General features: G+C 37.0%; 1 protein-coding gene across 1 annotated transcript in view; it reads right to left on the reverse strand.

Annotated features, from left to right (window-relative positions):
- Window positions 1-389: 389 nt before the first annotated feature.
- The window catches only part of ksr2 (kinase suppressor of ras 2), a 109,120-nt gene continuing 89,691 nt past the window's right edge, over window positions 390-19,818 (reverse strand). The window contains exons 15-21 of the mRNA XM_085426268.1: window positions 17,779-17,827; window positions 16,440-16,801; window positions 12,867-12,963; window positions 12,639-12,772; window positions 7,654-7,788; window positions 5,941-6,070; window positions 390-3,637 (exon numbers count right to left, since the gene is read on the reverse strand). Of these exons, the coding sequence (XP_085282394.1) occupies window positions 3,491-3,637; window positions 5,941-6,070; window positions 7,654-7,788; window positions 12,639-12,772; window positions 12,867-12,963; window positions 16,440-16,801; window positions 17,779-17,827 (1,054 nt within the window). The 3' untranslated portion in view covers window positions 390-3,490. The remainder of the gene's footprint in view (window positions 3,638-5,940; window positions 6,071-7,653; window positions 7,789-12,638; window positions 12,773-12,866; window positions 12,964-16,439; window positions 16,802-17,778; window positions 17,828-19,818) is intronic.

The raw sequence follows: 19,818 nt of genomic DNA on the forward strand, positions 1-19,818 counted from the left end.
AAGAGTTGCGATGGTTCATTGGTATTTTATCTTCATCTCTGTATTATTTTTCCACCATAGAAACAGCACATTGACTAAAGCTACTGTTCTATGTGACTAACAGCCATCTTATAAGCCTGCAAATTATATAAAATAGATATTTCAATTTTATTATGACAGTTTATTAGAAATTGAGAGCAGATCATCGAAATCTACATTTTACTTTTACTATATAAGACTGAATTTTAGGAAGTGCATTTGTTTGTGAAGATGTGTTAAAAAATTGAACCAACATAAAATATGGATAAGGGTCGACTAAGATAAAAGATGTCATAAAAGAAAGAGAAAACGTCCAAAATGAAAACATCTTTTTATTGTCATACACTTTTTAAAGGATGAGTGCAAATAAAAGAGCTTGTGATCAAAATCTACTCATCACTAAGCCATGGACCATAAGGCATCATTAAATACAAGCTTTTTGGAGCTATCATCTACATTACAGGGACGGAATCAAGGAAAAGAAACAACACAGCATCAATGCTTATGCAATTAGAAGGAAAATGAAGGAAATAAATTAAAATGAACAGATAACAAAGGCAACAAAAAACACAACACAATTTATACATTCAAAAGAAAAAGTTCAAAAAGTTCACAAGGAATATTATTATCACGGCAAGTGACGATAAAACATTGTCTACAATCTGTTATGTACACTTGGCATTAATGTTATATCTTTGATTGTTGTCCAGTCGGTTTGTTGTCAACTTAAGCATGTGCACAGGTCGTAACTTTTTAAATTTTAATTCTAGTATAATCATTTATATAATCTATAAATATGCTGCAACAATCATTCTCTCGAACAAAGCTGTTGAAAAGTTTTGCAAAGCCTGATGTAAAATTTGAGATCAAACTGCTCAATGGACAACAGGTCATCAGAAAAATGCTCACATACTTTTTATATATAGTATTGAAGGATTTTTTTTTCTTAACAAGAATCAATCTTTGATAGTCCATCTCATGCACTTTAAAGTTGTAAACAGTACAAATATAAATGATCCACTTACAATATTTGAATCTGAGCAATTCCAAAATAGACAGACTCCCAAAAACAGCAGCAGATTGTTTGTATGCATTTTCCAACACTGGCAGATGTGTATATAATGAGGTGAAAATGGCTATTTAACATGACTGGATTGTCTCCATCTATTCAACGTGGCTAGACAGAATCAAGCAGTGTACAGCTCAAATTATGCCACAGCTTCCAATTTCATGGTGATATGACTTAGCTAGTTCTCTACAACATACATTTAAAATATATTTTGATATACAGTATGAAGTAGAAAAATGGCCAGGGGTGGTCTTCAGCATCCTGATATGTTTTATTTATTTTTTTCCTGATATGTTAAAGGGAAAATTCAGCCAGATTTAAGTTACATGATTGCAAGTTTCAGATTATTTTTAAATGTGCTCCACAGTCAGCTTTATACCAGTGTTGTTGTCAAAAATAACCCATTCAAAGCCATCATTGTAGACACAGATGGAAAAGCTGTTGTGTCTAATTAAACAATAAACCTGGCAAAGAAGTTAACACTATCAAATCTTGCCAATTATCACAGCAAATAAAGACATATATTCATTTTCTACTGCTCCAGTTTTTCTTATCCTTTAGAACTTTTATAGCATCTGATGGCAGGTATATTTAAAACAACATCTAAGGGCAAACAACGATTTTTAAGTAACCATCAGAGAGGAACATTACATTTTATCTGCTTGCATTCACAAGGAATGCCATATTTCTGTTATATTCATAAGGAGCAGGTAGCTAAGAAAAATCACACTGACTCTGTATACCAGATGAGAATTAACTAAAATCTTACAAATGATAATTTTTTTAGTAATGCAGAGTGGTGCAACCATAACTTACGGTGGCTGACATTAGCAAAAAGCAGATTTACCAATTTATGCAATACTGGAAGAAGTAGCTTTAGCATTATCTCGTAACTCCTCAACAACAGTTGCAAAGTCCTGCTTTAATTACCTACATCTTACAAGAATGTATCATTTGTATGCATCTCTTTCTCAGATATGAATGCAGTCAAGCTGCCTGTAAAATTCATTTTGAACACACAGCTGATTACAAGATTATTTATTCAGCTTGGAAGAGTAGATCTTAAAACCTGCCATCCGAGAACAGTGCAGAGGGAGGGATTTCAATAAATATTTAAGATTAGGAAGAATTTATTTGAAGCGTTCAGTTTCAAAGTGACTCCAACACTGCTTTTAAGAAACTTTGTAACCTTTTTTAAATTTTATTTTGCTATTCAGAAGCCACATTTTTCTCAATCTATGTCCAACAGTCACTTCAGTGCAGAGATGGGGATTTTAAGCTTTTTAAATCTTTTCCATTGGATACACATATTGAGTAAACTAATGTGTAACTTGTAAAACTTTGTGATTAGGGTCTACAACTTTAAAATAACTTAAAATTACTGTACCGACTACACTGTAACAAGCTTTGGATCTATATTATACTGTTATCTGCCATTATCTATTTAAAGAAAAATAGTATACAGTGATTTATGGGAACTGGGGAATGGTTTTTGGGGGGGGGGGGCTCAGTGACAGCACTACCGAAAGGTAATTAGTTCAGCTGACGAAAACTACATTTCAAGTGTCAGCAATTTCACAGAACATCGTCAAGTAGGGGATTCCTGGTCTGACCGGTGGCTTTTTTTTTCTTTTTCTTTTTTTTCCCAAAGGCTGTTATTGTTCAAACATCTAGCTTATGTTCACAGGCAATATTCAAAGCACAGGCTGATCAGAGAACAGTCTCCCATCAAAGAACTGGGCCAACACATCCCCACACAAACAGGGATGCTGGCTTCTTCACATTCAAATGGTACGGTGTAAATAAAAGGGCATTTTCAGTTAGACAAAACATTTGAGACAAAGATGAAACCTGGACATCCACACATGAGACAATGAGGTAACGCTGACAAAATGGTCTACACATTTGACAGACATAAGGAATGGCAACATAATGTTATGAATATATACAATATGTGATGTTCAACGTTTACACTCATTCGAACCAAACGAGAATAAAACATGGAAAAAAAAACACAAAAAACAACATTTGTTCAAAACTTTTTTTTTAAGTCCAGGATGACGTGATCTGTTTGAAATTACAAGCAAGATACAGCCAAGAAATAAATATAATGACGGGAACAAGTCAATAGTAAAAGACAAAAAGATAAAGGAAATATATCCAGTATGGTGTGAATCAAACCAAAGAAAATATGAGTCCCGACTGCTTTGAGAAACTGGACAGTCAACGTATCTGTACACACACATGCCAACATTCCATGAAAATACACACAGCACGGGCAGTTTTCATCACTGGGCTGGCTTTTGGATTCAGTGCATTCTTTAAGGAGGTGGGTTATTTATGTGGAGTTATGGCGGCTGCTTTTTTATACTTGCTGATTGTTTGCCGTTTTATGTCCCTAACTTATTTGACATACTCAGCTGACTTCCAGAAGTGCCCTGGGTGGGAAAGGCGGCGGTTCCTTTTTGGCAACTTTTCCAGTAAATCTACCAGCTTGGAGAAGCTGGGTCGCTCCTCTGGCTTGTATGCCCAACAGAGGAGCAGAATATCCTGGAAAGCAAAGACACAGAAAAAAAACTAATTATTTGATCTTTTTCAGGTGCTTATGTGATGAAAGAAACAGGTGTGTCCAGGTTGTCTAAAAACTTCATGAAGCTAGTTGGTGTAATTTGGCCTGATTATCTGATAGTGAACTGTAACACAAGCAGACCCAGCAATGGTTTTGACTTACATTTCATACATGCAAACAAGGCTGGCTGGCATATGAGCTAAACCAAGAAGATTGAAATTTGTTCCTTAAGCTGGGCTACACAACCTAAGTGTGCAATCTGTAAAGAAATATTTTCGTTCAAATGGCATTTGACAAACTTTACAACCACATAAGGGACTATCAAGACGAATGCAAAGACAAAGCCAAATATCTTCAAACAAAGGACAGTGTTTCCAACCTGACTGTGAAATCTGACTTGACACCCTTAAAATATTAGCACACTGTCATCTTTACAGAGATTTTTCAATTTCAATTAAAAGCATTCTTCAAATACCTTTTGTTGGTGTCATGTGAAAATCTACTTCAGATGAATCCAACCTGCGATTGCTTGAGCTGTTTCTACACATAAACTCATTACAAAGTGAGGAGAATCAGGACACTGTCTCCGGTCGCCTTTCTCACATTACTGTAAACCCAAATAAGATGACTGAACTCAGACAAGTTAAAGCAAATGATTGCCTTTAATTTTTCAAGTTGATGAACTTGAAAGTCAAGTGTTTATGCTACATGTAGTATTTAATTACCGTTTAATTTAAGTATTTACAAAGTCATAAGCTCTTTTCGAGCCCAACATATAACATTTCTCCCACATTTTGCAGATGGGAGAAATGTGCCTTTTAACATATGCTTTATATATGCTGGGAAAGACCCGAGTCTTAATTTATTGACTAAAACCTAACAAAATAGCATCAGAAAAAGCAAAAGTAAAATAAAATGCAAAAAAGAGGGGGAAAAAAGAATAAGTCATCCCAGTTGGGATGAAAAACTCTGATTTAAAGTCCATGTGATTAAAGTATCTGCCACCTCACCTACCTCCTGAGGCAATGTTATGACAAGTTTAGATTTCCCTCACATCGGAATACTGAATGGATATCCCTAATCATGGAAAGGGGCTAGCAGCTGCATTAACATTTCTAACAAAGTGCCCATACATGCTAAGCTGGGAGTCAGAATGTCATGGAAGTCAACATTAATATACTCAAGTCAATAAAAATTTAACCTCAATGGCAGATATAATATATATATATGTACACATATAAATATATACACATACAAATATATACAGATACACACATATGTGTGTGTCTTTATTTTCTTTCTTTTTCTTTTTTATCTATTTAGTTTTTTACACTAAAACAATGTAATATTACAATTTCACTGCTTTAGGTAGACAAAAGTAATGTTAACTAATTAACTTCCTAATAAAATATTTAAAAAGATGTATTAGTCCTTTGACTGGCATGAAACTTTAATGGTAAGTGATGACTCATGCTTGACAAGCATCAGCACAGCAGTTTAAGGTTCACTTCACAGGTCTTCATTTTAGCACTGAGCAGGGTATCACTCTGTACATTAGTGACTGTGCTAACATGGGGACCGTAATTAACCCAACAGCTCACTTCATTCATGCTACCACAGCATCACTATTCTGACAGGAAGAACTAAAAAACACAATTATGCAAATGAACTGTAAACATACTTTGCTCCATTATAACAGAACATCTACTCAGGAAAATCTATTATTAAGAGACAAGTGCGGACTAGCAGACAGATAGCAGAAATGGTACAGTAAAATGAAGTTATACTTGGAGTTTACTTAATCTGCTTCATTTACTTAACAACAACAGAAAAAGTGACAAAAACGTAATAATTAAATTCAAAGAATGTTTTGAAAATTTTCACACTACTTAATCTTTTTACTAATTTAAACATTTTGGTTTACAATAGCACACAGCAGGAGAATTTTCACACCAAATGCATTCTCTGAAAATAGTCAATTTGGCTAAGGCAGGGGTGCTTCATGGGGAGACAATTACACTAGACAGCTACTTGCTCTCATGGGATCAATCACGCATTGCATAAACTTTGCAACTGGGAGCCAGAGGAGTAAAGACATCTACACTTTTACATAAAGCTCTGACAGATGATGTACCGCATGTGTGAAAATGACCTTCCTGTCTTTATCAGGCAAGGTAATCTTTCAATGAGTGCTTAAACACGAAAATTATAAAGTAGCTAATTTTGAAGGAAAAGGTGATTCATGAATAGTGAAAAGTTAAAAAGAAAAAAAAGAAGCTCTTACTAATATCTCCTTCCCCATGCCAGTTTGTGCAAGATTGGGTTTCATCCCACTGCCGATCTGCCATATGATCACCTCTGCTGGTTGACTCTTGTAAGGCCATTCACGTGCGTGTAATTCGTACCAGATGGTGCTGAGAAGACAAAGAAGCAAAGTAGATCAGTGTTTTAAACTATCTGGTCATAAGAATAACAGCGTCTTCGAAAAACACCTATGGAGGATTCTTATCCAGGCAAGAGTAAGGACAACTATAAACTGACAAACTTTATTTTTGCAGTTGAATAAGCAGCTGTAGATGATGCATAATTGGATCGTGGTATGTGCAAAAGCATGATTTTGTGGATGACTTTTTGTCAGTTTAAATTTTTGAAAAACAATTAAGCTAAAAAAAACAGTACATTTTTAATTATTACTCATGGAAAATTAGCATTCACTACCTTCCCTGTGCAAATAAGGTGTTTTCATTCTGCTCCTGCGTGTCGAGTTTGAGTAGAATAAAAATAGCTCTTTGCCAGGAGTAAGGGGGAAAAGATGATGGCTGATTGGTGATGAATATGCAAAAAAGCCACGAGGGTCACCTCTAGGTAACACAAATGCTAACAGAGCAGCTGGACATGGTGCACCAGTGTTGCACTCTTCTTCCCTTTAGAATAATATAGTGATGAGACCTCCATATGGGGAACCATCTGAGAAAGCAATTGTGTTAGGAGTCAACAGAGCAGGGTCCACCCCCTCAAATGAAGCAGTAATGTCACTGGAGAAAGAACAGGAGCCAGGGGGGCTTTTTTAATCAAGTTAGGATGAATTTAAAATTGGGCTTCAGAGGAGGAGCTGGAGGACACCTTGGCTTGAGAAATCAGAGTGACACTCAGACAGGAAATCTGTATGTAATAATGGAAAAAAATCAGTGAGATGTTTTCGACCAAAAGGAGCGCATGGAAAAATACATCATGCGTCTGAGCACACCTTCAGTCACAAAACTTGTTTAGTTTCTCTTCTATTCAGTCCTCCTGCTTAGACGACGCCTTTCGTTTCTCACCATCACTATTGCAATTATTCAACCTGCAATTATTCAATCACTTTTGCACATTTGCAAAGGCAACCCCCTCTTGGTTCGCATTATTTGCTCAAATAAGATTTTAACACACACGGATGCACCAGTCGCTAATCAGTGTGCATTTTATACTTCAATTCGTTTTCCCAGTGTTCTGCTGTCTTTCAGCTGCTATTGCTTATTTGTGCATTACCCTAGCCCATCTTTATCATAAATATAGATCCAATCACTCAGTATTTCAGTCAAATCACGTAGATTAAGTGTTTATTAATCAGGTGAGCAATGCCAAGTGGAGTCTATGCCAAAATCATAATTTTACATAATTAGGTTTTAACACTGTTAATCCCATTTTCAGTAAATGCTTATGAAATGGATGTATAAAGACTGGAAATAGCATAAAAAAAATTCATTTATTATATCAGATTACTATATTATACATGTCTTTGTACACTAGTCTTTGTACAGCAGTAAAAAATCTCTATCTATAATGAGATCTTAAAAGTGTTAATGAGAGTTGCCTCATGTGGTGCAGAGTATTTATTAAGTTCACAAACATATTTGGAGTTTGTAAACCCTCTTTGTCAACAGTCTGCTATAATCTTCCAGGCTCGGATGCCGTCTGGACAAACAAACTAGGGGGCATCTGGCAAGAGGACTCTCACCCAAAAGCAAAGACATCTGACTGCTTGGAGAAAGGAAGCTTGTCCTCTTCTGTTTCTGGAGAGAGCTGCTGGATGATTTCAGGGGCTAGGTGGCACAACCAGCCGTTGGGGATCCTCAGTTTATCTTCTCTGCGGCTGTAGAGAGAGAAAATGTGCAGATGGAGACTTGTCAGGGCTTATTGATCTACTGTATCATGCTGCCAAGCTATTACACTGATTCATTTTCATTATAGAACACTGTAGATACAAAAACCACCAATAAGATGAATCTGTAATGCTTTTCAATTACTGTTTCATATAGCTGAGCGTCATTGTTGCTGTTGCATTACTGGTAAGTTGGTGTAATTGCCATTCTATTTTATAAACATCATCTTTTACTTTTCTGTTTAACTGTTACAGTGGTTTTATCTTTGAAATAAATTGGTGATGTGTAAATGACAGTTTTCAAAGTTTTTGCAAGTCACACTGCAGGAAATTAAGTCTTGATCACAATCTGTGTTAAAGTTTTGAAGCGCATCAGATTGTGGATTTAAAATCCACTGAATTGCAACGCTACAACATAAAAACAAGAAAAGGAGATAAACAAAGACTTATCATTGTCTTACTCTCAATGTACAGTTCTTATGTTTTAACAACACAACCAAAATATGCACAGCTCTTACCTTATTGGCGTCACTTGAATTCGTGAAACTTGTTATGATTAGTGTGTGCGTTACCCATGCTAAGATGGCACACTTATGTTACGCTGATAATGGCAATATATCCAAATGTCAGCAGATGTTGTTAGAATGCTAGTGGGTGAAATTTGATCATTATTCATAGTCACAGTGGTCAAAACTACATAAAGTGCTCTGGCTAGTATTTATCATAATTGTCCAAACAGATCAGCCAGCTGTGAGGGTGACAATTTAATAAAATCACTGCTTCAAAACAAGTGACAGGGAAATAATCTTACTTCTTTTCACCAGTATTTAACTGAGAGCCATGCTAGGCTCAGTGAGACTCTGCTGACCCTGCCGCGCGGTCATGTAGGCTCTCCACAAGCTTGGTTTTCTGTTCTTTGTGTGTTTGGATTAAAAACACCGCTCGTCTGCAGGCTTTATTTAAATGGAAAACTTCCACAACACCATGAAGATCTTTCATCACAAAAAAGCTCTAATTACCTTCTATAAAACAAGATTAGAGGTATTTGGGGGGTTTTGTTAACTTTGGGAATGACCAGCTTTCTCCAGTTTATGCCAAACTAAGCAGCTACAGATCATAGCTTCATATTTATATAATGACATCATTTTGCTTCAAATGAGATGCCAAATAAGCTTATTTTTTCAAACAGAAAATGCTGATGTTGTTGCTGTTAATATATTGGCATTTGGTCTGCTTTTAAAAACACTAAATGTAACCACAGATTAAAAATGACTTATCCCTTTCAACGAGTGCAATTACTACAAGTGCAAGTACATCGTCGAAGTTTTGAACACCATATCTGTTTTAATGATAATATCTCGCAGTAAGTTTCCAGTGTTTATGCTATACAAAACTCATTAACACTTGGCTCTAGTGTCATGATGAATTGCAGATTTGAGAGAGATGAACATGCAAAAATCAATATGAATAAAATGCTTTTGTACACTCAGGTGTACGAGGTGGACTGGGACGTTTTGCATAAACTTCTCCATAAACTCTGCTGTGATCTTATTCATAGCCTTTTCCTTTTTTTTTTGCTTTAGGTCACGAGCAGTTGTCTAAGCATTTCACTGCATATCGTACTCTGTATGACTGTGTACGTGACAAATAAAATTCTTCTGGACAGAGATCTCAGATGTCATTCCTGATACCTGTGTGAGCCACTTGCCCAGTTTGGAGGCCACTGCTTTGGGTGTTCTGAGTACCACGAATACCACTGTTGATTTTACCCTCCTCATTTCCTCTAGCTCCTCTCTGTTTTATTTCTCAAGCTTCTTGTTGATTTTATGTTCCTTCTTCCTGGTACAGTAATCATTTGGTATAGCAATATCTATCTACCATGTCCAGTTCGTTAGTATCACCTGTTTGTCCGTCTGTATCTGGAAGTCCCACAAGATTTTAGCTCAGACATTCTTAACTACCCTAGGGGGCATATCACATTTTGATTTAGGAACTTGTCACAGATGTTCTTGTATAATATTCCAGCCTGGTGGTCTTGCCTGGTGTGGTAGACCCCAGCCTTTATTGATCTAGTGCTTAGAGCTTGTTCCTGCACTGCAATAATTATTTTTCTCAATTTTCTGCTGGGTGAGGTATTCACTAGGCACATAATCAGGTGTGGCCATCTTCCTGATTAACTCATAGATATATGTTGTTTCATCGTGGATAGTGGCCCTAAGACTTTCTCTAGTCCTTGGCCTTCTTCTTTCTGCTTAGCCTTAGTCTCAGAGTTGAGGGGTGACAGCTTCCTTGGAGTTTTCTTGTCTTGATGTCAGTGGCTTCTATCTGCTGCTTTGGCTAGCAGGGTATCTGATCACTGGCACTGCTGATTGCCCAAATCTTGTTCTTCCCATTCAGCTAACTCCTTAGGACTTGCCTTACTCATGGGAGATATTTGGTAATTGCGGCTTTCCTAGCAGGCTCTTCATGACTCCCATTTGCTTGTGGGATTCCCAGGTACTTGTAGCTGTCTTCAGTGTCTGCAATGTTCCCTTCTGGTAGTGCAATCGCCTCCATTCTGATTGCATTTCCTCTTTTTGTTACCATCCAACTACACTTCTCCAGTTCAACTGTAGATAAAGTATTGCAATTTCAGGAGCAGGAGCACGCCTCCAAACATGCTCCTTCCAGTTCTCATCTATATAGGCTCCCTCAGTTCTACAAGCTGTTCATTCTCGTTTACGTGCCTCACCCTCCCTCCCCTTTTCAATCCTTTAACTTCTTCACTTCTATTTAGTACATGGGGATCTGCCAGGCCCTGGAGCCGCCGTCAGTCCACTTCAAGGCCTTCCCCAAACTGCAGCTCAATTCATGCCCAAGTCATTCAACTCTACCCACTCAAACGTTATCAAACCTAAAATGAGGACATGGGTCCAGCTAGTGAAATGGCAGCCCGAATTCTGTAGATCCTAGTCGTGTGCATCGGTGGTATAGAGCTTGATGTCATTGATATAGAGGAGAAGGCTGACATTTGCTCTATGCTGTAGTCAGTATCCTAGTTAATGATTTATCTGAGGTTATTTAAATCTATGCAGAACAACAATGGTGACAAAATATAAACACACTTATGCAACTAGCTTAAGGTTTACCTCCAGTGTTTTTCACCACATCCCCCACTGAATTCCTGTTGAAGGCTCTTAGGGTCCTGTTGATCAGTTCTAAGCATTCCAGGATCCATGTGTGAGACACTGAGTCATAGGCATTCTTGTAGTCAATCTAGGCAGTCCACAGGTTGGTCAGTCTGGTCTTACAGTCTCAGATGACTGATCTGCTACCAGTAGTTGGTGCTATGCTGATTCCTTTCCAGGCCAAACTGAGAAACTGAGCCATGTGCTTGTTCATCTCAGCCACTATGATGCCTGAAAAGGCACTAATGCAGATTATCGGCTAGTAGTTGGATGGAACTAGGCCCTTCTGGGGATCTTTGACTATCAGGACTGGTTTTCAGTTAGCCATTCCAGGTGGGTCTCATCCATTAGCAGCGGCCAGATGTTCATGGACCACAGTTAGTTTCTTTAGTCAGTAGGTGTGAATCATATCAGGTCCCAGTACTATCCAGCTTCACACTTGAAGTTGTTTCTTTTATATCTGCCACTCTCATGGTTACTGGGTCCTGTTCAAGGAAGTTGCTGTGACCTTCTCTTAGATTTGCAAGCCACTGAGCATTGTTGTGTTGCAATATTCTCCCATATGCTCTTCCAGTATTGCTCTGTGTTCAGCCTTGGTGGGGTTGCTCTCCTATTGTCCTCCACCTTTGAGAGTACACCTTGGATGGTTCAATGGAAAACAGCTAGTTTATTCTTCCGGCTTCTATCCCTCTGGTATAACTGAAGATGTGCAGAGGTCAGTCTTTGGTTGGGCTTTTCTAAGGCCTAGGGTATGAGCAGGTTGTTGCACTTTCTTCATCACACTTTTACTATAGTTTTAATAATTTTGCTAACTTTCCTTTACTACCTTGAGCTTATAGCAAAGCATCTAAAGGATCACTGTTGGGCTCTGTACCTAATTTTGGAGGGTGGTAATGATGATATCTCCCCCTGGATCTGATGTCCTGGCTCACCATTGCTGTAGTATAGTATGTGTAGTAGTATGTGTTGTACCTTGTCAATCTCTAGTTACAATGCAATTGTTTCTTACAGATGTTAAAACACTGAGCTACTAGTTGTTTCGATGTTAGTCTAGATGTTGGGTGTCATACATATATATTTTTTCATTGGCATGGGAAATAATTTTGAGCATTTTAACCATTGCTGATGATTCACAGAACAAATAGTTCTGCTGTACTGTTTGTAAGGGCAAATTTATCCAGCCATTATTGAATTTATTTGCTCCTCCTTGACCTGGTTACTCATGTTTTCTTTATATCTTGGACATTTCTGTTTAACACTGTTTGAGTTCTTGAGGGGACAAGTGTGAAGCTTTTATGGGAACTGTAATTACTTCCAGAAAAAAAAACAGTTTTCAATTATTTGCGCATGAATGTAATCTTAATGGCAACCGTTATGTAAATTAGACATGTTGGAACAGAGGTTTTCAAAAACAGAAAAGGAAGCATCACCATTCATTATAATTGAACAGTGTTAAAAAATGTATGCAGTAATAATAAAAAAGTAGGGTTTAAATACATAACAAGATGACATTTTCATCACACAAATGTGCAGCGTATCCACTGCATGGACCAAAGGTTTTGTTGTCTCTGCACTACACGTGTCAGAACTTTCAGTTTCTCTCCAAGATTAATTCATGTATTGCAAATGCTAACGAAAGCATTCCTGTCCCATAAGTGTATTGAACATAATTACCTGCCAGCCTGCAGAACTCCAGATATGGTGAAGAGCCCAAAGTCAGTGATGACGACTTTGCCATTGTCATAAAACACATTCTTGGACTTCATGTCTTTGTGTAAGATCCCCTTTGCGTGGAGGTAGCCCATCCCCTGAGGACAGAGAGAGGGAGGGAGGGTGGGACACCTTGTAATACGTGGCATTCTGCTGAAGTGTTTTGGAGAAATCAGTGCCGAGTTATTTTACCTTGACCATCTCTTGCGCAATCTGTCGTGTCTTGTTAACATCCAGGACAACTTTGGCATCTCGCACTACAGAATAAAGTGTCCTGCCTTTACAAAAGCTGGAAAAGACAGTAAAATTCAGGGTTTACATCAATGCCAATAGGTAATACAAATTTGATAAAATCACTACATTATTTAGATGTTACAAGTCAATCTTAAAAAATTCCTTTCGAAACTTTTAAATGAGTATTTTCAGCTTAGTTTGTCACTGGTTTCCTGTCATTCCAATATGTCTCAATCATGCTTTGTACATCAACGTTGCAAAGAGAAGTGATTCATTAAGCTTGTAGAAAGCAACTGATAAGTGCAGGGCTAAAACCTCGTATACAAAGAAGTTAAAATAAAGGACTCCTGTACTGCTCTCCTAAGAATAAAAGAAAAAAATTCATACAAGATAAGTGAATATGGTAAATGGACTGATACTTATATATTGCTTCTAACAGAGAATTCAAAATTGTTTTGAAATCATATTTTAAATGAAATGGAGCAAAGAAGCAGAAGAAGCAGGGAACTCGAGCTGCACTATTTTACACACATATCGTGCCTTTCTGTCCTCATTTCATATACCAAACATGGCCTCCCATTTTGGTGGTCTAGTTAAGCTACAAAAAATCTCCAATGTGTCCCTCTTACATGTCAGTGTCCACTACCCAGCATTGCAGCCTACTATTTAAACCCCTCCACTGCCCCAGTATCCACCTGTAAACTCAGGGGAATAGTTAATTATAAACCCCCAATTTTACTTACATATTGATGAGTGGTGAGCTGGGTGCCTAGACTGTGAACACACACTATGCTGTGCTGCTGTAATTAATCATCAAAGTATCAACAAGCGCCTGACATGTTTATAGTCTGAACAATGTGATGTAAACTTAACTGCAGGCTTGAATGAGTCTCTTTGTCATCCCTAATAAAAACAAATACATAAGAAATGAGACTAATACTGAAACAGTCCACAAAATGGTTAACTGTTAGAGTGTTCAATTTTCACCTCTCTCCACTTCATCTAATCCTCATCTTTTAAATGTTCAGTGTTACATAAACAGAAAAAATATTTGTCTAGAAGTTCACGAGTGTGCATTACTGGAGTTTGAGACACTGTTAGAGGATAAAATGCCATCCTATGAACTAAAAGCGAAGTTCACTGTAAGCCAGAATGGAGCTAGACTGTATTTCAGCTAGACAATGTGATATTTCTGGAGGGGTGCCATCAAAATGGCATTTTAATAGGCAGCTCAACAAACACCCCCTGCCTCACACTTGAAGCCCTCAACCCCGACTGTGCCATGCAGGTGACCAACAAAGGACCCGAAGCTAACAGCTCATACATATTCATTCCTGAAACAATCTCATGACAGCCTCATTTTTTATATTTAAAACCTCTCTTTACACGTCTTTTATTAAACACAGAAATCTAACTAACAAATGCTGGCTGGTTAAATCTAAAGCCAGTTGAAATTTTTATGCAGACATTATGTTTTATGACAGTTACTTTTATACCTACGGCAAATATGATATGGATAATCTAGTCTAAGAAGAAAGGGTGTATTTAATGGAAGACAAGATGATGGAGAACTAATGAGTCCACCTTAACATTCTGAAAATCACCTTTGTGCTTCAAAATGAATTATGCAATTTACATGAATAAAATCCAGCAGTAATATCACTGTATCCTCTATGCCCAACAAAATCAACCAACATAAAGGAAAAAGTTAAAGGAAAACGTTTCAATCAATATTTATGTTCCTATTAATGCAGCCTGAAATCTTTAATAAACCAGTGTGCTTCGTTTTGCACTTTGGTCTACATGATTAATATGAAGACTATTTTGTAGTAACTTTTTTTATCCTTGTGGTGTGAGAAGCAGAGTATTAGTGGATAACAAAGCCACCTGTTGCACTGACATTCGCTATTATTTTCAGCAATCACCAGCGAGGATTTCTGAGAAGCAGCCAGCTCACCTGTTAGCTCCCCTGTGCATACAGCAATTTCAACTGGCATCAGATGCAATATCTCAGAAATCATACAACTGGTCATTTAAAACAGTAAATATGATGGAAGGGATTAGTGCATTTGTGCTAAAGCATATTTAAAGTTGTACATTTAGTAAGAGATGGACAGTCCCTTCAAAACAAATATATGCAGAGACAATGTATAAAAATTGCAAGACTTCCTTGTTGTTCACAGCCTATGTAGATGACAATAGGACGGGCAATAATTTCTTTCTGAACGTCATTAGCTCTGCTAATTAATTAAATGAGAGTACTTCTCGTGATGTTCTTTAACAAGAAAACAACCTTTCTCTTAATTGTTATAAGTGGCAAAATACTTACAGTACTTAAATCTGCCTAAAAGTAAACACTAATACATGAAATAATTAAAGAGAGAGAAATCTTCACGTCCACTCTAACCTCATATTATCTGCTGTTGCACTGTAGTGAAGACAAATGCACTATTGCTATGGTGAGTGGTTGGTTCATCTATTCAGCAACAGCAGCAGCCTGCTCTAATCATAACCTCTCCACATCCCATTGTCAGACACTCTAAACTCATATTTCTAAAGAAGGGAAGGTCTGTGGCTGATCTAGAATGAATGCTAGGTGACCAGGACTGACTGTCAAAGCCATAAAATGGTCATTCTCTCAAGTTCAGAAGCAGACCAAACTACACATTTTAGAGCTGTGAAAATGATGAACGGATGGATGGATGGACGGACGGACAGACAGACAGTTACCCTGGTTAGAGTTGTATAATTTTTTTTCCTACAGATAACCCATATGAACATTTCTGCATTTTATCTGCGATGATCCATTTATGGAGTCTCATTATATTGCTTTTTATAATTGCACTGTACTTTCATTTGTTTTATGGTCAGCATTCTTTTCATTGCCATCTGTATATTATTTTTGCAGCCTGCTCAAACATGAAAGCTCAAATGAACCATTGTGTACTATAACATATTCTAATATAGGGCTATTGATGGACACCATTATGACTGCAATTATAAAGAACAATAGAGGTCGTTTTAAAAAGTTCTTCAAACTCAACTTGTATTATTTTAAAGTGGCACTTTAACTAACCTTTTAGGCCATGCAAATATTGTAGTTTCCTTATTATTCAATATTATTTCTGGACATTAAACTATAAGACATGACATGTTTACAAGTTAATTCTTTAAGGTACTCAGATTACTTTCTCGTTAATTCTGAAATTCAAGTCATTTTTTATTTAGTTTCTAAATTAAGTAATCTGTTGCTGGTAAACTGTTTGCTTGTATCCCTTTTTCTTTGCTGCCACGTAACAAAACAAAATATAAAATCCTCAGTGCATTTGTTCATGTTTCTCTCCTAGTCCTTAACAGGTAGCTACATTCAAGTGTTCATTAGCTGCTTTTTGTAGTGAAGCTCAGCTTGTGAGCCGGTAGAGAGGACAATCACACAATATAGCAAACAGTACTTAAGTGTGATCAATGTCTGTCAGAGGTGTAGAGCTTTATCAAGAACACCTTAATTCAAACTTAGATCTTTATCCTTACCTGGTAATGATGGCCAGATGTGGTGGGCTCATGCAGGCCCCCATAAAGAGCACCACATTTTCATGGCGAGTGTTTCGGTAGGCCATCACCTCACGTTTGAAGGCCTTCAGCTGGTCTTCGTTATCACGCTCAATGTCAATTAAGCGAATGGCGACCTCGCCATGCCATCGTCCATGGAAAACCTTTCCAAAGCGACCCTTACCAATCATCTCCCCAATCTCTAGTTGCTCAAAGGGGATGTCCCATTCCTGCAGGAAGATACTGGTCTGACTGGCCTTACGTGGGAAGTTTCGAGCCGACAGGAGCGACAAGTTCATCTCCTCAAACTCATCACCAGAGTCCTCATCATTGCCTTCCTCATTCTGTGATAAAGCAAAATTGAACTGTGGGTAGCTTGAATTTCCTACACATGTATGGAATCAAAATGCCATTATACACAAAAAGATAGTGTTAAATCATTCCAGCAAGATAGCAGATGGATGTTTTATTATTTTTTTTATACAAATGCCATTTAAGAGAAGCATAATTATCGGCAAAAAGCTTCTCCAACCCACCAAGCTTTAGATGTAGCAAAAGCTCTGTATTCCCAGGATGAACAGTTTTTATCAGATGGTAATGTCAATTTTTCATTTTATACATACATACATACATAAATAAATCATCTTTCCTTGTAACAATATATATTTTACAATGAGTATAGCATATCATGTGATATATTTTAGCTTATAAGTAAATGTATTGAGTACTATTTTACTTATAAACAGGATTGTATATGAAAAAAAACAAACACATACTGTATGTCTGTGTTGCCTCTATATATAATGATTTTTCTGTGGCTGTTTGCACTTGAAATACTGACTGTTTAGACTGTTACCAATAAAAAATAGACTGATAAAAAAAAGGGAAAATAACCACAGGGAAAAGTGGTTGATTTACTCTGATTTGATTTTAAATATAATGCACCGCAAGAGAGAAAATGACCTACTCCAAGGTGCCTGCTGGAATATCATTCAACGCAATCTGCATCACATTTTCTCAAATTATATCATTGTTATAGAAATAGCAATGACGAGGAGCGAAGATGTCTTTTCCTTCTTGTTGCTTTTGACGCATAACTTACCTAAAGGCTCCTCACAGAGCTGAGACAAATTATGCTAAATGAGAGAACAACGCAAATGACTGTGACAAGTGTTGGTGAGAGTGGTATTTAGTCTTTATTCGCATTCACCAGCAATTACACACTGATATTACTGGCATAATTGTCAGTACTATCAGCAATGCAAGGACTGAACAAAGCTAGATCCGCACACGCTGAAAGCACAACAAAGGTCATACTCACGTCTGATGTAGGTTCAACTTCGATTTGAAGCAAAGGGTTGCCCTCATTGCTAAAATGAAAAAGGAGGAAGAGAAGAAATATATTCATAAGGAAAAATATCTTTGCAGGTTTTAAATTCTTTATTGAGTGTATACGTTGATTGTGGAGTATTAGTATTAGTATAAGCATGTTCTAAAGCCATCTATATGTATGTGCATCTGAAACCAAAGTATTTCCATGTAAAACGCTTTGAGATTCAGTGCTATATAAATAAAACTGAACTGAACTGAGTTAGTATTGCTGTAATATTTGTATGTTTCAAATAGTTATTATATTAAATAGTTTTCATGTGTGCTGAGAGCAGAGATGGTTTTGCGGTAGATATCAGTAATGTAGCCTCTACACAGAGATGTGGTACTCACACGTATGATCAGACAGGCTGATTTTTATCTGGACGACTATTGTGCGTGCACTGATGTGTGTCATTCCATATGATGTGTCACCACTACAACCTCTAAATCATTTCACAAACAGATAATGAATATGTCTGAATACCATCTGTGGATGGCAATATACTAACGCCTGTGTCATATTAAGTCATGACAAATGTTTAGGTTCTCACAATAGTTTCCAACTATTGAGGAAGCAGAAAAGTAAACACAAAAAAGAATCAAAGATCACTACAAAAACTACAACAAGAACTGCTGTTGCAGTTTTTTGTCTCTATACCCAGATGAACTGATTGCACCTGCACCTGATATATTCTAATTGGCAATAGATAACTTCTCTTGACACCCTTTCCCCTGTGTGTCTGTCACAAAGAGTGAATTGCGCTCTGTTTTACAACACCTGGTTGTCTCTGACTAAAAAGTAGGAATTTTCTTTGTTTTGTTTTTTGCTTTTTGTTTTTAAAGTTGCTATTAAAGTAGAAATGACTGAATGTCATTTGTGATGCCTTTTGGGTGCTGGAGCCCTCTCCATCAATTAAAATGCTTGTCCAGGGTTCACTGCTGTTTTGTTTTGTTTGTACTTCTTTGTACCACTTTCACAACATTTTTTTTCTTTTACAAAATGTGTTACTTTGCTGTCAGTCGATTCAACTTCCTACAGAATAACAGCAATAGATCAGTCTCGTGTTCCTGAGAGATTTTGTAGAGGCAAATGTGCATATCAGAACCAGTGATTTTGGCCAGTGTTAAACCGATCTCGGTACTTAGCATGAGAATGGCACATGAATATTTTTAAAAAGGTCTGAACCCAGAATCATTAAGCACCAATGAAGCTCTGAAGGTCTGAAATATTTGGTTTTAGTGATACTTTTTGTGCACTTTTAAACAATGCAATAAATATCTGCAGGCAGCTCTGAGACCTGCAATTTAAAAGCTGCATGCCACCTTATTTTCTGAGCCGGTAACCTTTCTATTGTGCTTTTACCTAGACACCAAAGAAGAGACATGCTGTAGATTCAGAATCCCATTATAACACATAAGGTCTTTTATAGAGGCCATTTCAATGACTATGAGATGAGCTGGTCTTTGTGAATAGATATTTTGTTATTAGATTTGTCTTATTTTAAACATTAAAAACCAATATTTCTTTTCTGATATTTCTAAATACTAGATACAGATCTTTTTTTTTTTTCACCTCTCGCAACTAGTCTATCTCCAGTGTTTACTTTATTATTAATCGTGTTTCCTTTTGTCAGTGTGTTTTTCAGGAGTTGCATTTATTTTCATTCATGCACAATTTTTCTTAGCAATGTGTCTTTTTTTTTTTTTTTTTACCTAAAAAAGCTATTATTTTTTTTGCACACATTACAATAAAAAGAATTACTGAACCACAGGCTTTTATGCTGTGAATCATCTGCAATGTCTCAGGTGGCAAAAAGACAATGATACTGTGACCATTTAATAGATAAATAACTACAATGTGAACAGGGGGAAATGTAAGAGAGAGGTCTTCTCATTAGTGGCAGCCTTTTTCTGACCCTAATTTTTATTTTCACATTCATTTTACGAGTTTTTAAGTGCATTTGCACCCTGTGCCCTTATTAATTTCTGA

Source organism: Rhamphochromis longiceps, linkage group LG12 (assembly GCF_057381845.1).
Source record: "Rhamphochromis longiceps isolate RC_006_pf linkage group LG12, R_longiceps_female_GT1.1, whole genome shotgun sequence".
Lineage (NCBI taxonomy): Eukaryota > Metazoa > Chordata > Actinopteri > Cichliformes > Cichlidae > Rhamphochromis > Rhamphochromis longiceps.